General features: G+C 40.4%; 3 protein-coding genes across 5 annotated transcripts; all 3 read right to left on the bottom strand.

Annotated features, from left to right (window-relative positions):
- Window positions 1-175: 175 nt before the first annotated feature.
- On the bottom strand, window positions 176-2935 carry ebi3 (Epstein-Barr virus induced 3). Its single transcript, XM_038729305.1, has 6 exons — window positions 2655-2935; window positions 2116-2230; window positions 1905-1995; window positions 1360-1477; window positions 1039-1202; window positions 176-512 (listed from the first exon to the last, which is right to left on the bottom strand). Exons 1-6 carry the CDS (start codon window positions 2758-2760, stop codon window positions 357-359), a joined length of 750 nt encoding a protein of 249 aa, XP_038585233.1. The 5' UTR covers window positions 2761-2935; the 3' UTR covers window positions 176-356.
- A 180-nt stretch (window positions 2936-3115) lies between these two features.
- LOC119909870 (rab GTPase-activating protein 1-like) lies at window positions 3116-7990 on the bottom strand. Its single transcript, XM_038728119.1, has 8 exons — window positions 7457-7990; window positions 6749-6829; window positions 6415-6525; window positions 5710-5814; window positions 5513-5596; window positions 5325-5396; window positions 4787-5044; window positions 3116-3553 (listed from the first exon to the last, which is right to left on the bottom strand). The coding sequence occupies exons 1-8, from the start codon at window positions 7565-7567 to the stop codon at window positions 3320-3322; spliced, it is 1056 nt and encodes a 351-aa protein (XP_038584047.1). The 5' UTR covers window positions 7568-7990; the 3' UTR covers window positions 3116-3319.
- Window positions 7991-8916: 926 nt separating this feature from the next.
- Window positions 8917-20396, bottom strand: LOC119910975 (protein FAM163A-like). Of its 3 annotated transcripts, none has more exons than XM_038729848.1 (6): window positions 19997-20396; window positions 19164-19216; window positions 13485-13629; window positions 13269-13292; window positions 13030-13144; window positions 8917-11927 (listed from the first exon to the last, which is right to left on the bottom strand). In XM_038729848.1, the coding sequence occupies exons 5-6, from the start codon at window positions 13120-13122 to the stop codon at window positions 11550-11552; spliced, it is 471 nt and encodes a 156-aa protein (XP_038585776.1). In that variant the 5' UTR covers window positions 13123-13144; window positions 13269-13292; window positions 13485-13629; window positions 19164-19216; window positions 19997-20396; the 3' UTR covers window positions 8917-11549. The 3 variants fall into 3 exon arrangements, with proteins under 3 accessions (XP_038585776.1, XP_038585774.1, XP_038585775.1); XM_038729846.1 differs by having other exon boundaries at window positions 13537-13629; window positions 19997-20395; XM_038729847.1 differs by having other exon boundaries at window positions 13537-13629; window positions 20002-20395.
- Between the last annotated feature and the right edge of the window lie 64 nt (window positions 20397-20460).

Genomic DNA, 20460 nt, shown 5'->3' with positions numbered 1-20460 from the left:
GCCTTAGTTTTTCACAAAAATGTGGAGCTGCCACACAGTGATTACAAAGATATTAAAATGTCTCTTAAAAGGAGTCAAAACAGGTCATAAACTGATCAGTATGGTTATTATCAGTTGCTCCAAATGACTCAACCAACACAAACCAACAGTATTTTCAAAGGAAATGGTGACTGTACACTGTACAAATAATATCCATTTATTCCTTTATAAATAAAAGAAAATATAAATAAGTATTGCTTGCATTGTTTGTGCAGCTAAAACAACAAAGATGCAACCTGTTTGCAGTTCTTCAGCTTTACTTTACTGCTAGCTTAAAAGGAGATTGGGTAAATAAAACAGGAAGTGAGAGTGAGCCTCTACAGCCTTGCTCTTGGTATGATGATTTTAACAGGTAAGCTCCATTCGCTGCACTCGCCCAAACCCAGCAGCTCCTTTGCACACACCTGGAACAGGTAGAGCCTTCCTGGTGTCAGCCCCTTCAATTCAACCTTGGTGCTCTCAAATGGACCCAGCTAGAGAAGCAAATGAATGATATAGCCTTTAAAATCCTATAAATTTAACATCTGGAGTATCAAAATACAACAAAATGACTTTCCAATCAACATGTGTCATTTTAAATGATAATTTTACAATTCTAAAAATACAAGATTAATTATTGTGTGTGTGTGTGTGTGTGTGTGTGTGTATACACATTTTTATGTTTTATATATACATACATATGTAACACCAAACAGAAAAGCTGCTGCCAGATGATTACATTTTAAATAAAGTAAAATTAGATAGAGTCAAATAAACAACTGTAAAACATAAAAATGTATTAAATACAAATAAAAAAAATAAAAACTTAGTTTCATTGAAAAGAGAAGGATGTCCACAGATGAAGGGACTTTCTGAAACATTTTCATGGTTGTCTGAAACGTTTAGGTGATTTTGAACTTCCACATGTGGTATCTGTGTACTGTATGTGTAAAATGTAGAGTTTAAAAAATCACATTGCTGTTGTTGCTGCACTTTTGTTTTGATGAAGATTGTTCTTACATTGACAGACTTTGGGGTGCCCCTGTTTTGCCACTGGTACAGTATCTGGTATTTTAGGGGGAGGATGTCCAGGTTAGCCCAAGTAGGGGGAGGAGACCATTCCACCAACAAGTTTCTGACATTATGAGGGGATACCCGGACGTCTAGGGGAGGATCTGGTTTCACTAGAGAAAGAAAGACACACAAAGAAATGAGTTTTAAATAATAACAAAGGTGTCTACATTACCATATCAAACTAAATTGTCAATCAATACTGAATTTCAATTGCGTCATACATCGCTCTCTCCATATTTTAAGAATGGATTATTTAACATTTCTCACCAATATCCTCCAACATGAAACTTGATAGATGAGAGCTGCTTCCAACAGAATAAACAGCGGTGACATTGATTATGTAGTCGGTGAGAAGTTTCAGGTTGGGCAGCTGGCAGTGCCACAGCTAAAAAAAAGCATTAAAAACATATGATAAAAATGTGCGGGAGAGGATGGATGCTGAGGTGAATACCCACTACAATGAACAATGTATTACCAAGCACAATGCTACTTATCACTCTTACTGACATGCTGTTTACGTCAGACTCACAAGACAAACTTGAAACTGGTCTGTGGTCTGTCACAGCAATAACAAGAAATTTGACACGGGGTTTTCCAACACTTAGCCAATCCACTGTGACCATGTTTGGAAATCGATTTAACAGTAGATGATAAAACCCTAACATGTTTATTATATTATCACTTCAGTCAAGATGGATGTGTGCTTGGTTTAATTTTGGCCAAAATCAGATTGCGTGAGTGTTGGAAATTCTCCCCTTAGCTGGAGATCCAGCTCAGCACTGTACAGCTGCAAAGGTAAATAAAGCTGGTACCCGTTCAGTTGAAGATGATATCAGAGTAGAGGATGAAGAGCCAGGTTGGATGAGATGGCACTTCTTGGTGACCTGCTGTCCGTGTCTCTCGCTGACAAACACACAAATACATATAAATGAGCTCCTGAATGACACTTGAAAAAACTGGAGTCTTTTGCTTTACTAAAAGGTGTCAGTGGTTCGGGTCAGCTCACGCCTCTCTCAGATTTACCTGTAGGTGGCAATGTAATGTGTTGGTGGGGAGCGAGAAGGTTCAGGCCAGGAGCAAAGAGTCATGTTTGGATAGCTCATACACCAGCAATGCACTGTGGGAGTGGGGGGAGGATCTGACCAGGGAAGAAATCACACACAACATGAGCAGAGCATAAAATACAGTGCTCTTTCATGGTCTACGAAAAGGGAGATATACATTTAACTTTTTGTCTTGTGATTTTCAGTGTGCAATGGCAGCATGACAAATCACAGTTTTTGATAATGTAGCCTATTACTTTTCAATAAAATTATTATTATTCACTAATAGAGCACAAAAACTCCTTTCCAGTTGCAGGAAGATAAACACGATGGCAGGACGTGACGTGAGAAGCCTTAAACATGTAGCAGAAACAGAGTAAAATGACTATAAAATAATATTTGTGTGCGTCTGCTTTTGGTTTCTTGATGAAATGTCATCCAGGCCGAATGCACACGCACACCTTCAGCACCACAAACTTTAAACTGCGAGCGTATTTCCACTCAGAGATTGGTACTCACACCCTGAAGTTGCAGTTGCCCTCAGCAGGTCCAGCGCTTGGCCTCCAAGAACACACATGATGAGGAGGGTCATGGCAACACACGCGCTGCCAGCCTTTGCAGCCATCAGTGCTTCAGGTAGTAGTCAGCCCTCACTTACGAGATATTACTCTAATCTATTGTTCTTTGCTCTCTTGTTTCTTTCTGCAGTGCTTTATGTTGCTCTGCGAGTCAAAGTTCAGAGATAAACTGCGTTACAGTCTGCTGGCGGCTCTTCTCTCTGTGTTTGAGCAACAGCTGAGCGCAACTTTAAAAGCGGCTGTGGTCATAATGAAAGAGGAACAGGGAGATCACAGGAAACCTCGCTCAGAAAGAACCGTTACGTCCGTGTTAATGCGTCAACTTTCCTTATGTCACACACAACAAAAAATATAGTAGTCATAGATGCGTTTAATATTTTATTTAATATTGTTTACAAATAAAATAATTACGTACAAAAAACCATTCACTTGGTACATGGATTTTGGTTTTCAAATAAGAAACGAACTTTTATGAGAACACACAAGAGAGGACATGACAGTGCTCTAGACTCCCCCCTAGTGCACAAAAGCTACAGCATTAAATATATATTACTATTATACTCCAATCCATGTCTGATGCTTCCGCTGTGTCTAGTTCTCAAGCTGTCAGACATTCTCTGGGTTGTCCCTGTGAGGCCGCGAGAGCTTCTTGGCGCTCCACCCAGAGAGGGAACCACGGTGGAGGTTCCAGCCGGCCGCAGGAGCTCCATCTCTGGGTATGCTGATTCTGAGAAGTCCCCCTCCACTGGAAGTCCGCAGGGAGGTGAAGGCCTTGCTGATCCAGCTGTTCTTTGCGTCCTGGAGATTGCTGGCCAGGATGCCTCTCTGGTGCTCCAGCTCCTATATGAGGACAACACAGGTGTATGCCAGAAATGTGAACCTCACTTAAGAACAAGTTCATTTCAGTCCGTACACAACCACACTTTGTGTTTTGATTTTCTCTAAAATAAGTACAATTATTAACAGTATTAAAATAATCCACTTCATTGTACTTACAAGTAAAACGATCAAAGCATACTTTTAAATATATGTACTTATAACAGGCCTATACTATTGTACTTGTAGAATAGGCTAACTTCAAAATGAACTAGGCTATCCGTGACCTGGCTCCAGATTACATTTGAGATCTATTAATCCCTTATGAACCTTTGCATAGTTTGAGATCTTTGTGCAGGGTTCTTCTGTCTCTTCCTGAGTCCAGGCTGAAAACTAAAGGGTACAGAGCTTTTGCATCAGGGCCTGAGCTTCTAGAACAAACTGCTCGAGGAAATTAGGCTGTCAGAGTCAGTGTCTTCTTTTAATTCTCTTCTAAAATGCACTTTAATCAGAAAAACTTCCCTCCGTTTATCTGGGCTGCCTATTTGTTTTATCGGTAATTTCTTGTTATTATTCCTTATTTTTATTTTATTTCTTATTATATGTGATCATTCACTCTGGTATTTCATTTCATATTTTTGTCTGTCAAGCACTTTGTATTTTGTTTTAGTGCTTTCTAAATAAAGTGTATTATATATTCTTCTTGTATTTCTACAAGAATAATACGTTTTAAAGCAGTGAGACAGTTTTAATATATCTTTCTAGCACTTAAACTAATCCAAACCAAAAGTAATAATGCACTTTAAGCCAGTCAGTCCTTGGATGCTGTTCTTTCACCACAGGGAAATGCTGTCCTATTTCCTATCTTTACATGGACCAACATTTAACGAGAATGCTTCACATCAATGGGGTCTAATAGCCAAAGTCTTTCTCTGTTGCTGACCTCAGTGAACATTGTTATACAGTTGGAGTTGATCTCTCCTTATTGAATTACAGTTGGGCAAGTAGTTTCTTAAGTTAGGGGCCAGGCAATGAATATATTCCCAGGAAAGTACCCACAAGTACAGACCTCTTGCTCTCTGCGTGTGTTTGAAGTTTCATTTGCATTCTTGTAGATATTAAAGTGACAATGCATGATCAGCTGTAATTTAAACATGCATATGGATAATTTATGCTTAGATTTCCAAAATGTGTTTGTGTACTTTATGTCCCAATATTTCCACGTGCTGTGTGATGATTTAATGGGTCTGGTCTCACTTGGATCTTGCAATTGGCCTCCACCATCTGTAGTTTGGTCTGGGCCAACTCCTGTTCCAGCTCCCTGACCTGGGCCTTGAGGGACTCCTTCTCCTGGTCGTCTCTCCTCTGCTCTGCTTTTGCGGGACCTTTGTTGTCCTCATCTCGGCCTGGTTCAGTCATCCCATGGGCCTCTCTTGTTGCTGAGTCCTGGTCTGTGCCGGATGGTTCGCCTGATTCTGCAACGTGTCGACAGCGCGAGCAAGCCTTCACTGTGCTCTGCAGAGGTGGAAATGAGACATGATGAAGACTTTTCTGCCTTAAATATGACATCCAGCATTTAAAAACCACTCACACCTGCCGGTATATGAACCTCAATAACAATGTGAAGCAACTGAGGCGTTAAGAACTTTTTAAATGGGTGAACAGATTTTTAAAAATGGGTTGTAAAATGAATTCCTACAACATGGTGTTCAAGTCAAAGCAAGACAGCAGTACAAGGAGAGATAAAAGTAGGAAGGATGACAGTTAGAGCTCCACAGAAAGAGAGCTATCTCACCTTGAGTGAATCTAACTGTTCTCTGTGGGCGGACTGCTGCCTTTCTAGACGGTTTGTCAGCTGAGAGCAGATCTGAGCAGAAGACAGAGCATCAACATCATTAACCATCACTGAATTCTTTATTAATATAATTCTTTAATTTATCATTTTCAAGGTGTACAGTAAGTCCTAATCTCATTCTTCTGCACCTGTTTGTAGTCTGCAATGATACCCAACGACCTTCTACCTCCCTGCTCAGCCTTCTCCAGCTCTCTCCGAAACACCTCCTTCAGCTATAAGTAGAGAACAAATCCTTTACTCGTGCATGTGGGCCATTACGTTAAATCTATAATGACTGTGAAGTGTTGAAAGTCATCATAGATACAATAAATATAACAAATCTTACCATTGCAGCTTCCTCCTCTTTCCCTCTCTTCTCCTCTTCTGAGGCCTGCAGTTGATGTCTGGTTTGTAGAAGGTCTTTTGTGAGTTGGTCCACTCTGTCCTCTGCCTGAAGTGAACGTTTCATTTTACACGAACGAATACATGAATGAATGAAGTTGTCATTTTTGTGTCACATGTGCAACTATGGCCAGCATGGCCTTGTGAATGCTTTGTGTACATTTTTAAACAATAAAGCAAAGAGTCAAAGAAAACCGGTTCAGATAAATTGCAATCAGATTTTCAGGCCTTCATGTGTACAAATTCATAAATTACTGTACTGTATAATCCTGGAGAACTCCAAAATGAAAACTACTTAAAGAGTCCATCTTGCCTTTTTGTCCAGGCTTTTGTAGCAAGGTTAGAAGACTTAAACACATGAAAATGAAATGTTTATTTGTCTCTCAGAGTTTGGTCAAGTTATCCCATTAAGTTTCTTTTTTAAAGAAATCACAAAGACTAGTTGATGTTTTGAGCCCATGCATACCTGCAGACCGAGCTGCTGGATTCTAATTCTGGAAATGTAAAACGTTTTGTGAAGGTTACAGTTTGGTCATCTCCTGAGAGGGTCCGGAAGATTTGAGAGTTTCTTAGACCTTCGACTGGTGAGTTTGCATTTTTAAATTAAACCCCTTTCGCCTTTTTTGTGAAGGGCAGTGGCTAATCATACCTTGTCCAGAGCATTCCTTAGGGCGACCTTGCTGGTGATCAGTCTGTGGGCAAGGTTGTCGTTCTCCTGCTCCAGACGGAGGCTGGCCTGCTGAAGCCGACGGTTCTCCATCTGCAAAAACACGGAAAAATCTATCAGGGTCTGTAGCACACAGGAGAGTACAAACGAGGGCCATTTTAAAAAGAGAGAGAGAGAGAAAAAGAAAGTGTAGCTGCGTGTCAAAGATACAATTGAGCTGGGATAAAGGTGAGGCTCAAAGACAGAAAGTGGACTTGCTTATCAGTGGAGTGACTTCAATATGTATGTTTCTGGAGGTGAGTGAAAGCTTTCTGACCAGGTATTTGTCCAAGGGGTCTTCTTCATCATCCATTATTTGAAGCCGGCTTTCCCTATGTTTGGCTTTCTTCACTGGGACCTGAAGGGGAGAGAGAGTCAAGGCTAATAAGACACAGTAATGTCATATTTGACGGAGCTGAAGAAAGCAATCTCCTCCAAACAGATCTGGGTGCCGGATGGTGTGTGAGCGCGACAAATCAAGAACAGGCCCCCAAAACAGATGCAGATAGGGATAAGAGTGAGATAAGATGGGGCTGAGCACATGGGGGAATGATAATGTGCTATGCACAAGGCAATAATAGTGGAGCTTTTAAAGCCTGAAATGACAATTTCCAAATCTCAAATATCTAAAATGAGAAATCACAATTCATTTCCCTCTATCTGGAATCACATATCTGTCATGCATGGGAATGTCTTTTGTATTATACTCTTGCAGCTGCAATTTTTTTCTGGATCAGTCTAACTCTCATAGAAACTTTAGAATTGCGTCATTTTGTCTCTGCATTAATGCCTATGCATTAATGCCAAAGTGACAGCATCCCCTTACCAACAACTTACTAGAATCACACAATAGTTTTGGGTCTAATTAATGGTTGGTTTGTCATTGTGGTTTAGCTGTCGATATTATTTGTGGTGTTCTAAAAGTGACTGTATAGTATGTGGAATCTTATGTAAGTGAATGCATCCATGCAACAGTGAGCCTTACTGTGACTTGTGGTCCTATTTCATCTGCCAGACAGGCCAGGATCTCCTCTTCACTCATCTGGTCCATAATATGGGCATGACAAGCCATTGTCATGGACATCTCCTCCATCATCTTGCCCAAATACGCAGCCTGGGCAGCTGCCAACGCTCACGCAAACGCCAAAAAACAAACAACGCCTTTGCAGGTGAATCTTCCGATTTCAGGTCAGAGAAATCAAAGAAAATCCACCAGGAGCGTTGGACAAGAGCATCTCATGAGAGAATCAGAGACGTAAAGTGACATCAGAAAGATGCAGTCATCTTGTTTTTCCTTGCAATGATACAGGCGAAAAGTCAGTCTCGCACATGAGCATGAACAGGAAATACCAGGACAAAGTCCAAGTCGTCTATACACAAGGAAACTCTGCTTATAGTCCAAAGGTGAATAACAGAGAGAGATACTCCAACAGGTAAAGCATAGATACACTTCAACACACTAACACCTAATGAGTAGAAGTCAGAGCCACTTACACACAGTGTTGGGAGAAGGCATGAGTGTTATAGGTGAATGGGCATTTACAGGTTTAACTGGGTTATATAAGACCTGAGAATGTGTGTGAAAGGATGGCAGCCTAAGACACACCCACTACAGTGCTCACCTGTCTTCTCTCTCTCCCTCTCTCTCTCTCACACACACACACACACACACACACACACACACACACACACACACCTGTTCATGAGCCTACCTCTCAAATAAATCAAGTCAACTGCTTGATTTTGATTTATTGGCTGATATTGAGTTTCCAAAATGTTTTTTTTATTATCATGCACTTAAATTTTCATTCATTTTCTTCTAATCCTTTTGTTCACACTTTTACGCAAGCTGGCACAGATGCTGTGTGAACCTGCCAGACTGCCAAGCAAACACTGCTGATGTATTAAGAAGGAGTAAATGATGTGGTGTTTTGTGATATTTCACCCCACAGTGTTAACGTGACACAGGCCCATCTGTCTATTATTGTCATGGGCTGAGCTGCCTTATAGGAGAGCAAACAGGTCCAGCAGGTAAAGCGATAGAATACCAAAACATGCATGCAGAATAACAAAGAGGATTCAGCGCCTCCGCCCATAAATGACACTTATTTTTGTCATATTCTCAGTATTACTTTCACATCACGGGTGCAGTTTCTTTTAATTTCCTGAAATCTGTCATTTCATTATTTTGCCTTCTTTCTCCTGATGACAGATGAGTGTCATTTCTTTCCCAGTTTCACTTCCCTTCCTTTGAGTTTCAACATGTAGCGACTTTTTACTTCTTCACTTCTTTGATTTCAGTCAAGTTTTTATTTGTGTGGTTTTTCAACACTTCCTGTTGTACTTTTTTTTTTTTTTACCAGAAATTTTAGTGATTACAACATCCTGTGCATCTACTGTCTGAGTAATCTGCAATCGAAAATCGAAGACAGAAAATAAAAACTCCAGGCAGATATAAACATTTATTCCTCCTCAAAAAAAAGGAACATTTTGTGAAACTTGGTGGATTTTTCTCACAATAACTAAACCCCTTTCACCAAACTACGGGGACGACATTTGTTGAGTGAGTATATTGGCTATATGGCAGTGAACACCAAGGCTGAATGAACATCTAAATTATGAAAAAAATGTTCTTTTACAGATATAATTTAACACATACTTCTCAACAACAAGGGGATGTGAGGTGAGGAAAGTTAGGAGATGTGATGAAGAAGCACACAGCTCAGTGGAAACAATGTGGTGCAAGAATATACTGAATAAATATCTTTAACTAATAATCTGTATTTATAATAACTATCTTTTTTTTATACCATTTAATCACATTTTTGCTAAATTTAAGTACAATTTTAAAGTGAATTTCCTGTAACAAATGTACATTTCCATTCTCTTCCCATTGTGTCCCCCTGTTGTTTTATAACCAGCAGACATACAGAGAAAAATCAAGATGGAAGGATAATTGAAGAGCATATGAAACTCACATTTGGTACAAACTCAGTAAAACACACTTAAACCCTGACATCCCTCACAAAAAGTACAACACTCCTTAAAAATATATAGATTCAGGCGTATACTGTGGAATAACACTGCATCTTGTTACTGTACTGTATAGCAGATATAATGGCTTGTAAGATACAAAACTTCAAGATCAACAACGTATGGTACATGAGCCTAAGTATCTCGTTCCTGCCTCCAACATCTCTAAAAATCTGAGGATGCATTCTTTCTTTTCATCCATCTCAATCTGTAAACATGAAAAAGTTCAATACATCAACTTATATGGAAGACACTGTAGAACCAACCCCTCTTTTAGTAATGTAGTTTCATTACAATTAACCAGAAGTGAAAACACTAGCAAACAAAATTCATACTTTTCTAGTAGCCTTTTTCTCTCTAGCATAATAAAACTACACTCCTTCAAATAATTGCAAGATGCACGAAAAATGCTTAAAAACTCTCATCTCTGACTCATGTCTTTACTCTGGACAAAAACAATTAAGCTCCATTAGTAGTTTCTGTAGTTGGCAAACAACACCACCTAATTAAAAAAGTGTTAGCCCTCATGTACATTAAGCTGGATCGGATGGCGGTGGGAGGGGTTTTTCTCAGGCTAGCATTTAAAACTGTTTTTTTTAAAAAGCAGCACAGTGAAAGGGGGGGGGGGATTACAGAAACTAAAGAGGTGTTGGTCCTTTTCAGACTCTGTATCATGTAACAGGATATATTCTCCAGAATCTCTAAATACTTCTCCAGATGTCGCGTCCCAGCTCTCATTTTATTTAGTTGGTGCTGAACAAAAAAACCCCCAGATATGTCTCTAGTCATTTCTAAAGAGCATTTCTGTGAATATTCCCACATGGGTACAGACTTATCTTGTCTAAGCAACCAGAGCCACTAATAATTAGTCAGTGATTAAGATGTCATGGTATTGTATTTTTCTACTTGATATAGGCATTCGTAGCCTTTTGACAGTGGGCTGAACTTTGCTTTTAGGTGCCTTGCATGTCTAATCTAATGTAAAATAATTGTCTAACTTTATAATTTCGTTTTTCTTATTGGTGAAGAACATCAGGAGAAACAGGCGCAGAACATTTGTTAATGCTTTATTTTGTGGGTCCGTAAATTACAAATAATTTCCCACTATATTTCCTAAAAGATCTATGTAATTTGGTGGTCATTATAGCAAAAATAGATACTGTGTTCAATTACACTTCTAATTAAATAATCCTAATTAATTGCTAGCGTAACAATTTTTTAAATTTTTTTTTAGCAGTGCTAGCAGATCAGCTGAATGTGCAAAAAATGGTAAACAGGCAAGTTTTTCTTGGACATTCCTATTTTTCCTATCATTAGTACTAAATGACATCCAGAAAATCTCCTAGGAAATTATTCATAAAGTTATTTTGTTTTATTTAATTCATGACTCAAACAATTATTATTCAAATATTTATTAATATATTATCATTGTGGTGCACAAACAGTGCAAATCAATAGCTAAAAATGAGCTTTCATGGAAAAAAACAACTATGCATTTTGTCTTATTTCATAAGGTGAGTAGTTGATCATAAACATGGCTAATGGGAATTGCTTAAAATTTGCATCCCTAGCACCTACACAACAAAACTGGCATGGCAGTCTGAGGACCCTTTTGTGTTCACACTATAGTAGCCACGTGTCCCTGGCCACCTTTAAATGTGGTTTCAATGACTGTATCAATCCAGTTGTGTTCACATCTAAATTTAGATTGGATCACACCTGAGATCCAATTACCAAAGTGAAACAAACTGAGGTTGTATTTCAGTTCTGTACCATTTCCCTGCTGGTAAAACACTGTTTTTTGCTGCCGCCTGCAGCTCCCCATGGGTTTGGTCCAACAACTGGTTGCCCACACTCTGTCAGTTTGCTCAATTTATGGGTCACTCCCCGTCTAGAATCTTTGAGAATGTACAGTAATGTGGGCATGTGTGTAATTGTGCTGTATCGCAATCCATCACCTGAATTTAGTCCCAAACGAAAGGGCATGTGTATGTCACAATGGTTTTCTATATGTGTGAGTATGTGTCTTTATGGTACAGCAGAGGTCAGACCTGTGTGCTGTAGGGGCGTGGCGGGGGAGGAAACATGTCTGTGGGACTGTAGTAACTCAGAGGGGAGGAGCTCTGCTGGTTGGCAGACAGTGGGAGAGAGACAGACGGGTTCTCATAGTAGGTGTGGAAGCCCAGCCGCTCCCCTCCGTTTCGCATGTTGTCTGTGAGTCCAGAGCGGAGGGTGTACGGTGAGCAGGTGGGGCAATGGTTGTGGTGAGAACCCGAGTCCAGCTGATCCAGAGAGACGGGGGCGATAGTTGCGCCGTCCATGGCGAGGGCATTACAGGCATTGCAGGGAAAGTGGGAGAGAGGGTCTGCTCCCACCACGGAGCCCATATCCACCTCAGAATCATTCTTCTTACAGCAGTAATACTACAGAGCAGACAAGGACAGAGCAGAGGAGAGAGAGATTGAGAAAGAGGTGTTGGGAGTTCAGTTGTTACTATATTGTAAAACATACTTTATTGTGAACATCAAAGACTATGAAGGAATACTTTGAAATGTAGAGAATTAAGCTTATTTGCCTTCTTGTGTTCAACCCGAAAGCATAGCGAATTTTTCGCATGGGGGGATTTCTTACTAAGTTAATGCAAAGACATGAACAGATGCAAATTTTGCGAACACCCGGGCAGCACTGGATTCTGATCTGACCCGCAGCCGTTTACTGAGTTAACTTTTGGGATTAAAAAGTGGATTTATCGTCATTCTTGCTTCTCATCCTGCCTGCAGCAACGAGCCACCAAGTTTCCGACCTCCACTTTCATGATTGTAGATGTCTGTGGGCCACTCTCATGTCTATGTGTTAAATACAGATCTAGAGCAAGGAGGTGAATTAGCCTAGCTTAGCATACAGACTGGAAGCAGGGAGAAACAGCTAGCCTGGTTCTTTACAAAGTTAAAGAAATACCTACCAATGGCTCCAAAGCTCACTTATTCACTTTTTAAATTAGAGATACTGCTAGATATTCAGCATTTCCCTAGAACTTCATAAAACTCTTATAACTCCCCGTGGGCGTACCCTGTTCTCGCTGTTGTAAAGATGAGCAGCATAAGCCCCGCCCACGTGAGCGTAGCCCGCTGTCGCTGCAGCAGCTTCCCCCCCCATGCTGTTCTCTAGTATATTTATTAATTCTGAACGTGTTGCGTGTTCAAATTGCACCAAACGCGACACTCGCGCACACCCGCCATGTTTCAAGTTGATTGGATGAACAATTACTAACATTATGGAATTACAATGGACAACCGACAGACAGATTCCAGATTGCTTTCTGTAACTGTTCAGGAATCTTATATTGATCTCACTTACTTGCACGTCCATGTTTTCCCAGGGGAAACACATTTATTTAATTTAATAATATTTCCCTTCTCCACGTATCTTGGAAGGAGGAAGCTCACCCTTTTATGGGTCATCTAGATAAAGCTTCATTAAAATAGTTTTTGATTTAAATACAAACACTGAAGTACACAGTGATACCTGGAGTCTACAGTAACAGAGCACTGCTACAATGCACAGCAGTATCACTCCGGCGAGAATTCCTCCGGATATAACAATAGTTCCCGCTGACATTCGACCAGATCTCCATCAAACCCTTCAGAGGGAGAGGGAGAGAAGAAGATGGAGGAAAAAAAGAGAATGGGCTTTTTTAGACATGTGGATTTGGGGCAGTTCTAGATTAAACCAAAACTTTCTTCAAAATAGTCTCGCTTACTTACGTCCAACAAAGGTTTCTGTAATCCCTGCAAAAATAACCAATGTAAGCTGAATTAGTGTATTCATGTAGCATCATGATGTAACCTCAACTGATGAAACATGTTGTAATTAGCTGGTTATTATGCCGCTGTTATCAGACAGCCGGGGATGTTTCAGGTCTCACAGATACAGATGGATGGTTTTCAGTTGTTATTAGCTCAGAGGAAAAATTATTTCACCCCTTGATGAAGCAGTAACGTCTGAGCGCTGATAGAGGAGATGGCCACGTACATTAGAAGACAGCGGGAGATACAAAGATGAAGGAGGCCTCTGGAGTCTCAAATCCTCCTCTCACTGGAACTCCCTTGAGAAAAGCAACTTCTTCTGTCAAGAGAAAATGAAAAAAAATGCAGCTACTGATTATTTTTATTACGGATTTATCTGTAAAAAAAAAAAAGGAAAGAATGGTGATTGACACAAGTTAGCAGTGCCTTAAGTGATTCACTTCAAACTGCTTCAATCAACAGTACTCAATATATTATATTATATATTATTTATTTAATTATCCAAACTACATTGATGAAAAGATTCTCATAACTGGTGTATTAATGTAAATATGGACATAAATTAGACTCACTACTGGAATCTGAAAAGCAGCATCTGCAAAGTGTGAGTGAATTCCAACAGGACCACTTTGGATGGCAAACAGACACTCAGGATGTAGATGGATTAGCATGCTGAATGCAGCAACATCTACTGTGCGTGCACTCTCAGACGGCCAGTACGTTGTATGCACATGTGCAGTGCACTTTCAGCATACTAAATCTGATTTGCACGTGCATCTCCTGTCATTTGTGGTTCACTGTGATTGAGTACGTTTCAAAGTTGCAAGGATATTAATCATCATGTCAATAATATATAGATGATAGGTACTGATACAGCACTTTAAACCATACAGTAAAGACATACTGACAACACAATTCGAAACATACATGCAATTTAATGTTTTGATATAAAATGTTGAGAACATACTGTATAAGACACATACAATATCTGGGAGACATATTTTAGATCCTCTGCCAGGGTAAAGTCAAGGAAATATTTAGTTACACGCACACTCACTGCCAAATTATGGTCGAGTGTTTGCAGGCAAATAATCTTAAACAAATATCTCTGATTGGCAGAGTCACACGGGAGCGAGAATGGTGTTAATGAAAAGAAATCAAGAATCCACACACATAATTATCTCCACTGCACACAGCAAATGTACAGCCTAGCCTCAAATAGGCCTTATAAACAGGTCTATCTGACAGAAAGCTATAAATTAGCAAGAGAGATAGAATGTGTGTGCGGATGCCTTGATTTCCTTTTCCTGGCAGTCACTTTAACATACCAAACACACAATCTAAACATTAACGTTATAAATTCATTTTAAGCACTGCCATTTTAGTAATTACAACACCAGATGACTTTGTTTCTCTACTGTTCGAGTCAATTAACTACAACATCCAGATATTTCTCAGTGAATGAACAACATTTAATTATCCCAATTAAATTGATGAAGAAAATTCTCATTACTCGCATATTAATGTAAATTTCTAAAAGCTATGAGCCTCCCAGGGCTGTCAATTTGCAGTTAATTTTAGTCTTATTGCCTAATGAAATTTTTAAACGTTCTGGCACTTGTTGTGTCGTCATAACTGGCAATCCTCAGCCATAAGGTTAAAATAAATGGTAGTTTACGGTTGGGTGGTTTGGTCTGCTCCCTGACTGTAGAGCCACATGCTTTCCCACAGTCAAATCCCTGCCAGAGGTTTCTTTCCCATGTTTTTTTTTTTTCTGTCCCTAATGGAAACAAAAGGTGAGTGGGGTGTGTCCCCCAAAAGATGTGATAAGAAAGGGTAATGAACATAAATCCTAACATTGAAAGCATATGAATATCTGACAAATGTAACACCATTACAGAGAGAAGTGTGTGTGTGTGTGTGTGTGTCAGTGTGTGTGTTGAAAGGAGCATGTGAGCCTCCCACCCAGACAGCTCACTCGGTGCGGTATCTTCCATTGCGTCATCGTACTAAATTATATACACCACGGGCCACGATAATGTCGTTAAAAGCGATGTGAAGTCTCCCTTGCTCCCCATTTATCCATCTCTTCCCTCTCTTGCTCAGTATGTTATGTCTCGTCATTCCTTCTTTTGCCATATTCTCCTCTTTCACCACACTTTTACATCATTCTTCTCCTGGTCTATCTCCACATTGTCCTTTCAAGACCTGTGCTCCACTGCAGAAGCTACTATGACACATTTATGCAGAAGTTCTGCCCGTCTCTGATGTATATCAACACAGACAAGCAATGGAATCTTTCTAGAACCAAAAATAACTGGTTTTGACTAACATGCAACCAAATTATGCTAGAAAGGGAGCGCCGAGGTAATGCCTCAGATTGGAGAGTTTCCAACAGACTGGAGAGACAAAGACGCCAAGTGACAGACGTTGGGAGACTCAACTCTGCCGTTGTCGGAGTGTCTTAACCAGCGAGGTTCATATATGAATCTCACTGGGTTCAGCGCTGTCTGATTGAACACGCGCAAACATGCAGACAAATCTGAGCAAACGCACACATATAACAACCCCTTGATCACAAAACAACCATGTGCCCTGTGAGGAGTAAGAGGATCTGCCATAAATCCTGTCAGTTGCTGACTTGGACAAGTGAAGGCAAAGAAAGGGCGATGAGAGAGCTTAAGAAGAGGCAACATGCTTCTGATATCCACAACACAAAACCTCCTTTGTGTAATTAAGTGTACGACTCCCAGGTGGCCAGTAGACTCAGGTTAGACAGCGTGTGGCTGCCAAATGGTGATTTGCAAGGATTTTGACTGAAGCACAAAAGCAATGCTAAGTGGTTTGTTGTGTGTGTGTGTGTGTGTGTGTGTGTCTGCATGTGCGTGGCTGTTGGAGCACTTCCAAGGGTTGTATGGACATGAGTACCCACACGCTCACCCCTGCACGGTTCAAATCATCAGTATACAAGATGACCCCCTGCATTAGAGAATATGTGGTTCTTTCATAAAGTAAGTTGGATACATGAGAACGTAAGAACAGTTTGGTCATATATGACAGCAAACTGAATACCTTTAAGCTTTGTACTGTCAGTCTGATAAAACAAACAATCTGAATGTCACCTTGGGCTATTAATTGGAGCGAAAATAATCTACACATTAATCCATTAGAGTTGCTGCTCTATATCGTAGTATTTAGAACTAATTCCCATGCTGAACTGATGGAAGAAATGTTACTTCTTGGGGGCAAAAACATAAACCTGTAGTATTTAACTCCTGTGTTTCAAGTGAGGAACATTAACGATATGTTTGATATCAGTGGCTCCTGCTACTTCGCAACTCACACAAGACGTTTTTGTGTCACTTGTGTTAACAATTTTCAACACATCTTAACAGTTTACCGGACTGAACATAAGTTTGACAGTTTTTTTGTGATTTTGAATGTATTTGCTATAAAATGATACTTACCAACATTAGAAAATATTCTTATTAATATTGCAATTTTACGCATATCACGCAGATATATTACCCCCCCCCCCACCCCCCCATGATATACTCAAAAACAGTTGGTGGTGCTGGTGAAACGATTATATCTTTGTTCAAGCTACCACAATCTCATGTAATTTCGACCTTCATAAGGTTGGAACTGTTGAAAGAGGTGGAGAGGTTTCACCCTCCGCTTGCAGAACTATATTTAGCCGTTTTGTCGATGAAAAGCAGGAGATGAGAGGCAGCTGAGAGAGGTGTCATATTTTAATTCGTTTTCTCTGTGGGAAATGAAACGAACATGGCAGTCAGCTAAATGTGAACGCAAGGAAACACACATGAGTGTGTGTGAGTGAACAATCAGCTCATACACACACACATTCAGCATACACACTTACATAACCGCCGAACATATCCCTAACTCAAAGTTGGAGAGGTAAAAACACTTCTTCCCTGGGAAGTTTCACGTGGGATGATGCGGCGAGGATTTGTGTTTTGAAATTAAGGGCTTTGGCTCCCATGTGATGCCTGAGTGAACCACGGAAATTAGAGAAGCTTTGAACAAAAACTGTCATTGGAAAACCAAACTTTATCTACAAGTTAAAGGAATAGTTCAACATTGTGGGCAACGAGAGTTAGATGAGAAGATTGACACCCCTCTCATAACTATGCGTTCAATATGAATCTGTAGCCAGCAGTTGGTTAGCTTAGCTTTGGATAAAGACTTGACACAGGGTAAGAGCTAGCCATGCTCTGTCCAAAGGTAACAAAATTTGCCTACAGTCAGTTAAGTGCTGGACCATTTCTTTGCGGGAACATTTACCTCCTGGAGTTTTGTCATCACTCTGAGGTTGCCTTGCAATCAACGGAGGCTGCAGGAAGTGGCTCACTGAGCCCGGCCAAGAAATAAACTTGGCACATAACCCCCAGATTTTCACTTTTGCAGAGAGCTGACTAGCTGTTTACAGTCTTTATGTTATGCTTACCTGCTTGTCATTCCATCTAAAAAATTGTAAAAATGCCCATCATGAGTTTTCTGAGCCTGCAGTGTCAGTGTTTTGTTTTGTTCGACCAGAGTTAAGCTAATTAATGATGATATAAAACAGAGAAAATCTGCAAACCCTCATTTTTCAAGAGAATGAACAAGTCAAACAATGAATCGACTAATTTGATGTCAACCAACTAATTGACTAATTGCTGCAGCCTGTTTGTATTTCCACTGTATTCTATATATTCTTTAGAATGTCTCCTGGAAATCACTCTGGCTTAGACCACAAATCACATTAATTTTTTTTAAGTCTCATTATCCCATCTGATTGCAGATAAATAGACAAAACATAAATTACCAAGTGAGAGAGGCTTCAAAGAGTATTTAAAAAATAACTTAGAAAGCTTAAACTCATCTGTATTTTATTTTAACCTCCCATTTAGGAAGACATTAGATATAGTTTTAATTCATTTAAAAAGGAAGAAATAGAGAAGCTGAGAAATAAATTTACAATAGGAGATAGATGGGCAACAGAGACCTCACAAACAGGGGTGAGGGAGAGAGATGGAGCGAGAGGGTGGCAGTACCTTAGTGGCTCCTTGATATATCCATTCTTAAATAATGATATGAATATTTCGTTGAGGTGGCCTCTAACTTTGCACTGGAAATCACAGCGAGTACCTGCAATTTTAAAGCCCTGGGGCTTCAATTATTCAAGTATCATTCCTTTAACAATATTTTTCCATCACAGGGCAATTTAGCCAGGTAGTAAAACCGGGACTTTACTGCCTGGCCCGCCTCTGAAAGCACTCATCTCAGCGTGTGAGGAGAGGAACACAGCCACATCTAGGACAGAGACAACCACTGCTGGAGCAGGAGGGAACAAAGACAGCAAAGAGTGAGGAAAAAAGGATTGATGAAAAGTGGATGATTTCATTTTCATATAGTCTAAACGGAACTCAGTCATCTGTTTTTTTCCATATGACTGACAACGCATACGCCCACTCTGGTCTTTTCTGCTTAGAGGGGTGTCATAATTACCTTAGTGTCATTCATTTTTGATCATTTATGGTTGAATTTGTAAGTATCTGTATGTGTGGGCTGAGCAAGGGCTACATTCTGTGCAGATAATACCAAAAAAGGGAAACCAAATGAGCTGTAGAGAGCACAGTTGAAGATGTAAGAACTGAAACACAGGTGAACACTTTTTTGTAACACAGTTTGCCCAGAGCAAGATCCCTGTGGTGCACAGGAGAGATCACAGACACCACATGAACAACCTTGCGGCAAAAGGTTTATAGTTGGTTCCTTGTTGAACAAACAGGCAAACAGAGTGTGTAGGCTAGAGAGCGATAATGCAAATAAGCATGTTCACCTTACCTGCAGAAGTCACCATTTGGGGGGTAGCATCCTTGACTGTGCTGCAAAGCCTCCTGGGAGAGCAAAAAAAAAAAAAAAAAAAAGAGAGACAGAAAAGACGACATCAGTTGTAACCGTCAGGAGAGCCTTAGGGCCCCAGCAGTGATGTGGTCAGCTCTGCAGTGGCTACATGAGCCTTATTGTTTGAAGGGGTGGGGGGTGGGGGGGTCAGATTGGTTCTGTCTTCATTCACTTTATAAAGTTAATGACTCATATTCACTTTCAGTCAGTGCTTATAGGTTATTACATAGGCTGATATAAAATTAATGAATGTAATTTAGTACACCACATATTTTTGTAGCCTGAATGAAATGAATTTCCCAGCACAAAAAAGAAAAAAATGAATTATGTTACGTTAAATCTGTATAAAAGTGGCCATAATCATGCAGGATAAAGTATAGATTTTATGGTCATTGATGTCCACAAACTCTATTTCTCAGTACAATGCAAACAACCTACTATATAGCCTACTGAATTGCCATAAGCAGGAACACGAGAAGATAAACCCACCTTAAATCGATTTATTCACCTAACTGTCCAGATTGCGTTATCAATTCAGGATACACTGCAAGTAATGTTAAACTATAGTATATACGACCTCTTGCCGAGATAAATAAGGCTATACTTTTCTGATATGCACATAGCCTAGTCAATGTTTTAACTGAATTGGCGGCTGGAGGTCAATTTCGCAGCAGTTACATCACTGATTAGCCTAATTTTAACTCAATTAAGCAGATAAATTGCGCAGAGCCGTTAAGTGGCGCACGGGTGATTGTAAAGCTCAGATCGCTTACCTTACCTTTCAGATGGGAGGAAATCTCAGCAACCTGTTTGAAAGACCGTTTCTTTTCTTTAACTATAACTGCGGTCGATCCAGTATCGCACCTGGCTCCACACACACAATAAAGTCCGGTCAAATCCGCTCCAGCGCCGGTCATTAAAGACGCCCGGAGCCCCCGTGTGCTCGCTCTACAATCGGAACCATCACGTCATTATCCGCCGTTGGTTTTCCCCTCTTTCCCCGCGGTTCACTCGCGGCCAGGTGCCAGTGAGGGCCTGTGGGAAATCTCATGGCATCCTCGTCCTCTGTAAAGCGCTGGAAACGGATGAGACGAGGCGGCGGTCCGGCTGTTGAGTGTCATCGCTCGGCATGGCGCCGTCCTCAACGGGGCTCCTGGGGGGCGGTTTGGCACCCGCTGCCGCCAGTCCCGGTGGGGCGGGGTGGGAAGAGCAGGGGGCGCAACAGTGCCAGCGGTAC

The sequence above is a fragment of the Micropterus salmoides genome, unplaced genomic scaffold (genome assembly GCF_014851395.1).
Source record: "Micropterus salmoides isolate LMB-PRFRI ecotype aquatic unplaced genomic scaffold, ASM1485139v1 Ms_hic_scaffold_19, whole genome shotgun sequence".
In the NCBI taxonomy this organism is placed as follows: Eukaryota; Metazoa; Chordata; class Actinopteri; order Centrarchiformes; family Centrarchidae; genus Micropterus; species Micropterus salmoides.
Note: the sequence above shows the minus strand (reverse complement) of the source record. Positions and strands in the feature narration are given on the sequence as shown.

Coding starts and splice junctions, on each gene's coding strand:
- LOC119910975 (XM_038729848.1), bottom strand. CDS start 13,122: ATGTCAGCGGGAACTATTGTTATATCCGGAGGAATTCTCGCCGGAGTG. Junction 11,928..13,029: donor TCTGTTACTGTAGACTCCAG/GTATCACTGTGT, acceptor TCTGCTCTGTAG/TATTACTGCTGTAAGAAGAA.
- LOC119909870 (XM_038728119.1), bottom strand. CDS start 7,567: ATGATGGAGGAGATGTCCATGACAATGGCTTGTCATGCCCATATTATG. Junction 6,830..7,456: donor AAATAGGACCACAAGTCACA/GTAAGGCTCACT, acceptor TCTCCCCTTCAG/GTCCCAGTGAAGAAAGCCAA. Junction 5,045..5,324: donor AACAGTTAGATTCACTCAAG/GTGAGATAGCTC, acceptor CCACCTCTGCAG/AGCACAGTGAAGGCTTGCTC.
- ebi3 (XM_038729305.1), bottom strand. CDS start 2,760: ATGGCTGCAAAGGCTGGCAGCGCGTGTGTTGCCATGACCCTCCTCATC. Junction 2,231..2,654: donor GGCAACTGCAACTTCAGGGT/GTGAGTACCAAT, acceptor TTCCCTGGTCAG/ATCCTCCCCCCACTCCCACA. Junction 1,478..1,904: donor TATCATCTTCAACTGAACGG/GTACCAGCTTTA, acceptor GCTTTTTTTTAG/CTGTGGCACTGCCAGCTGCC.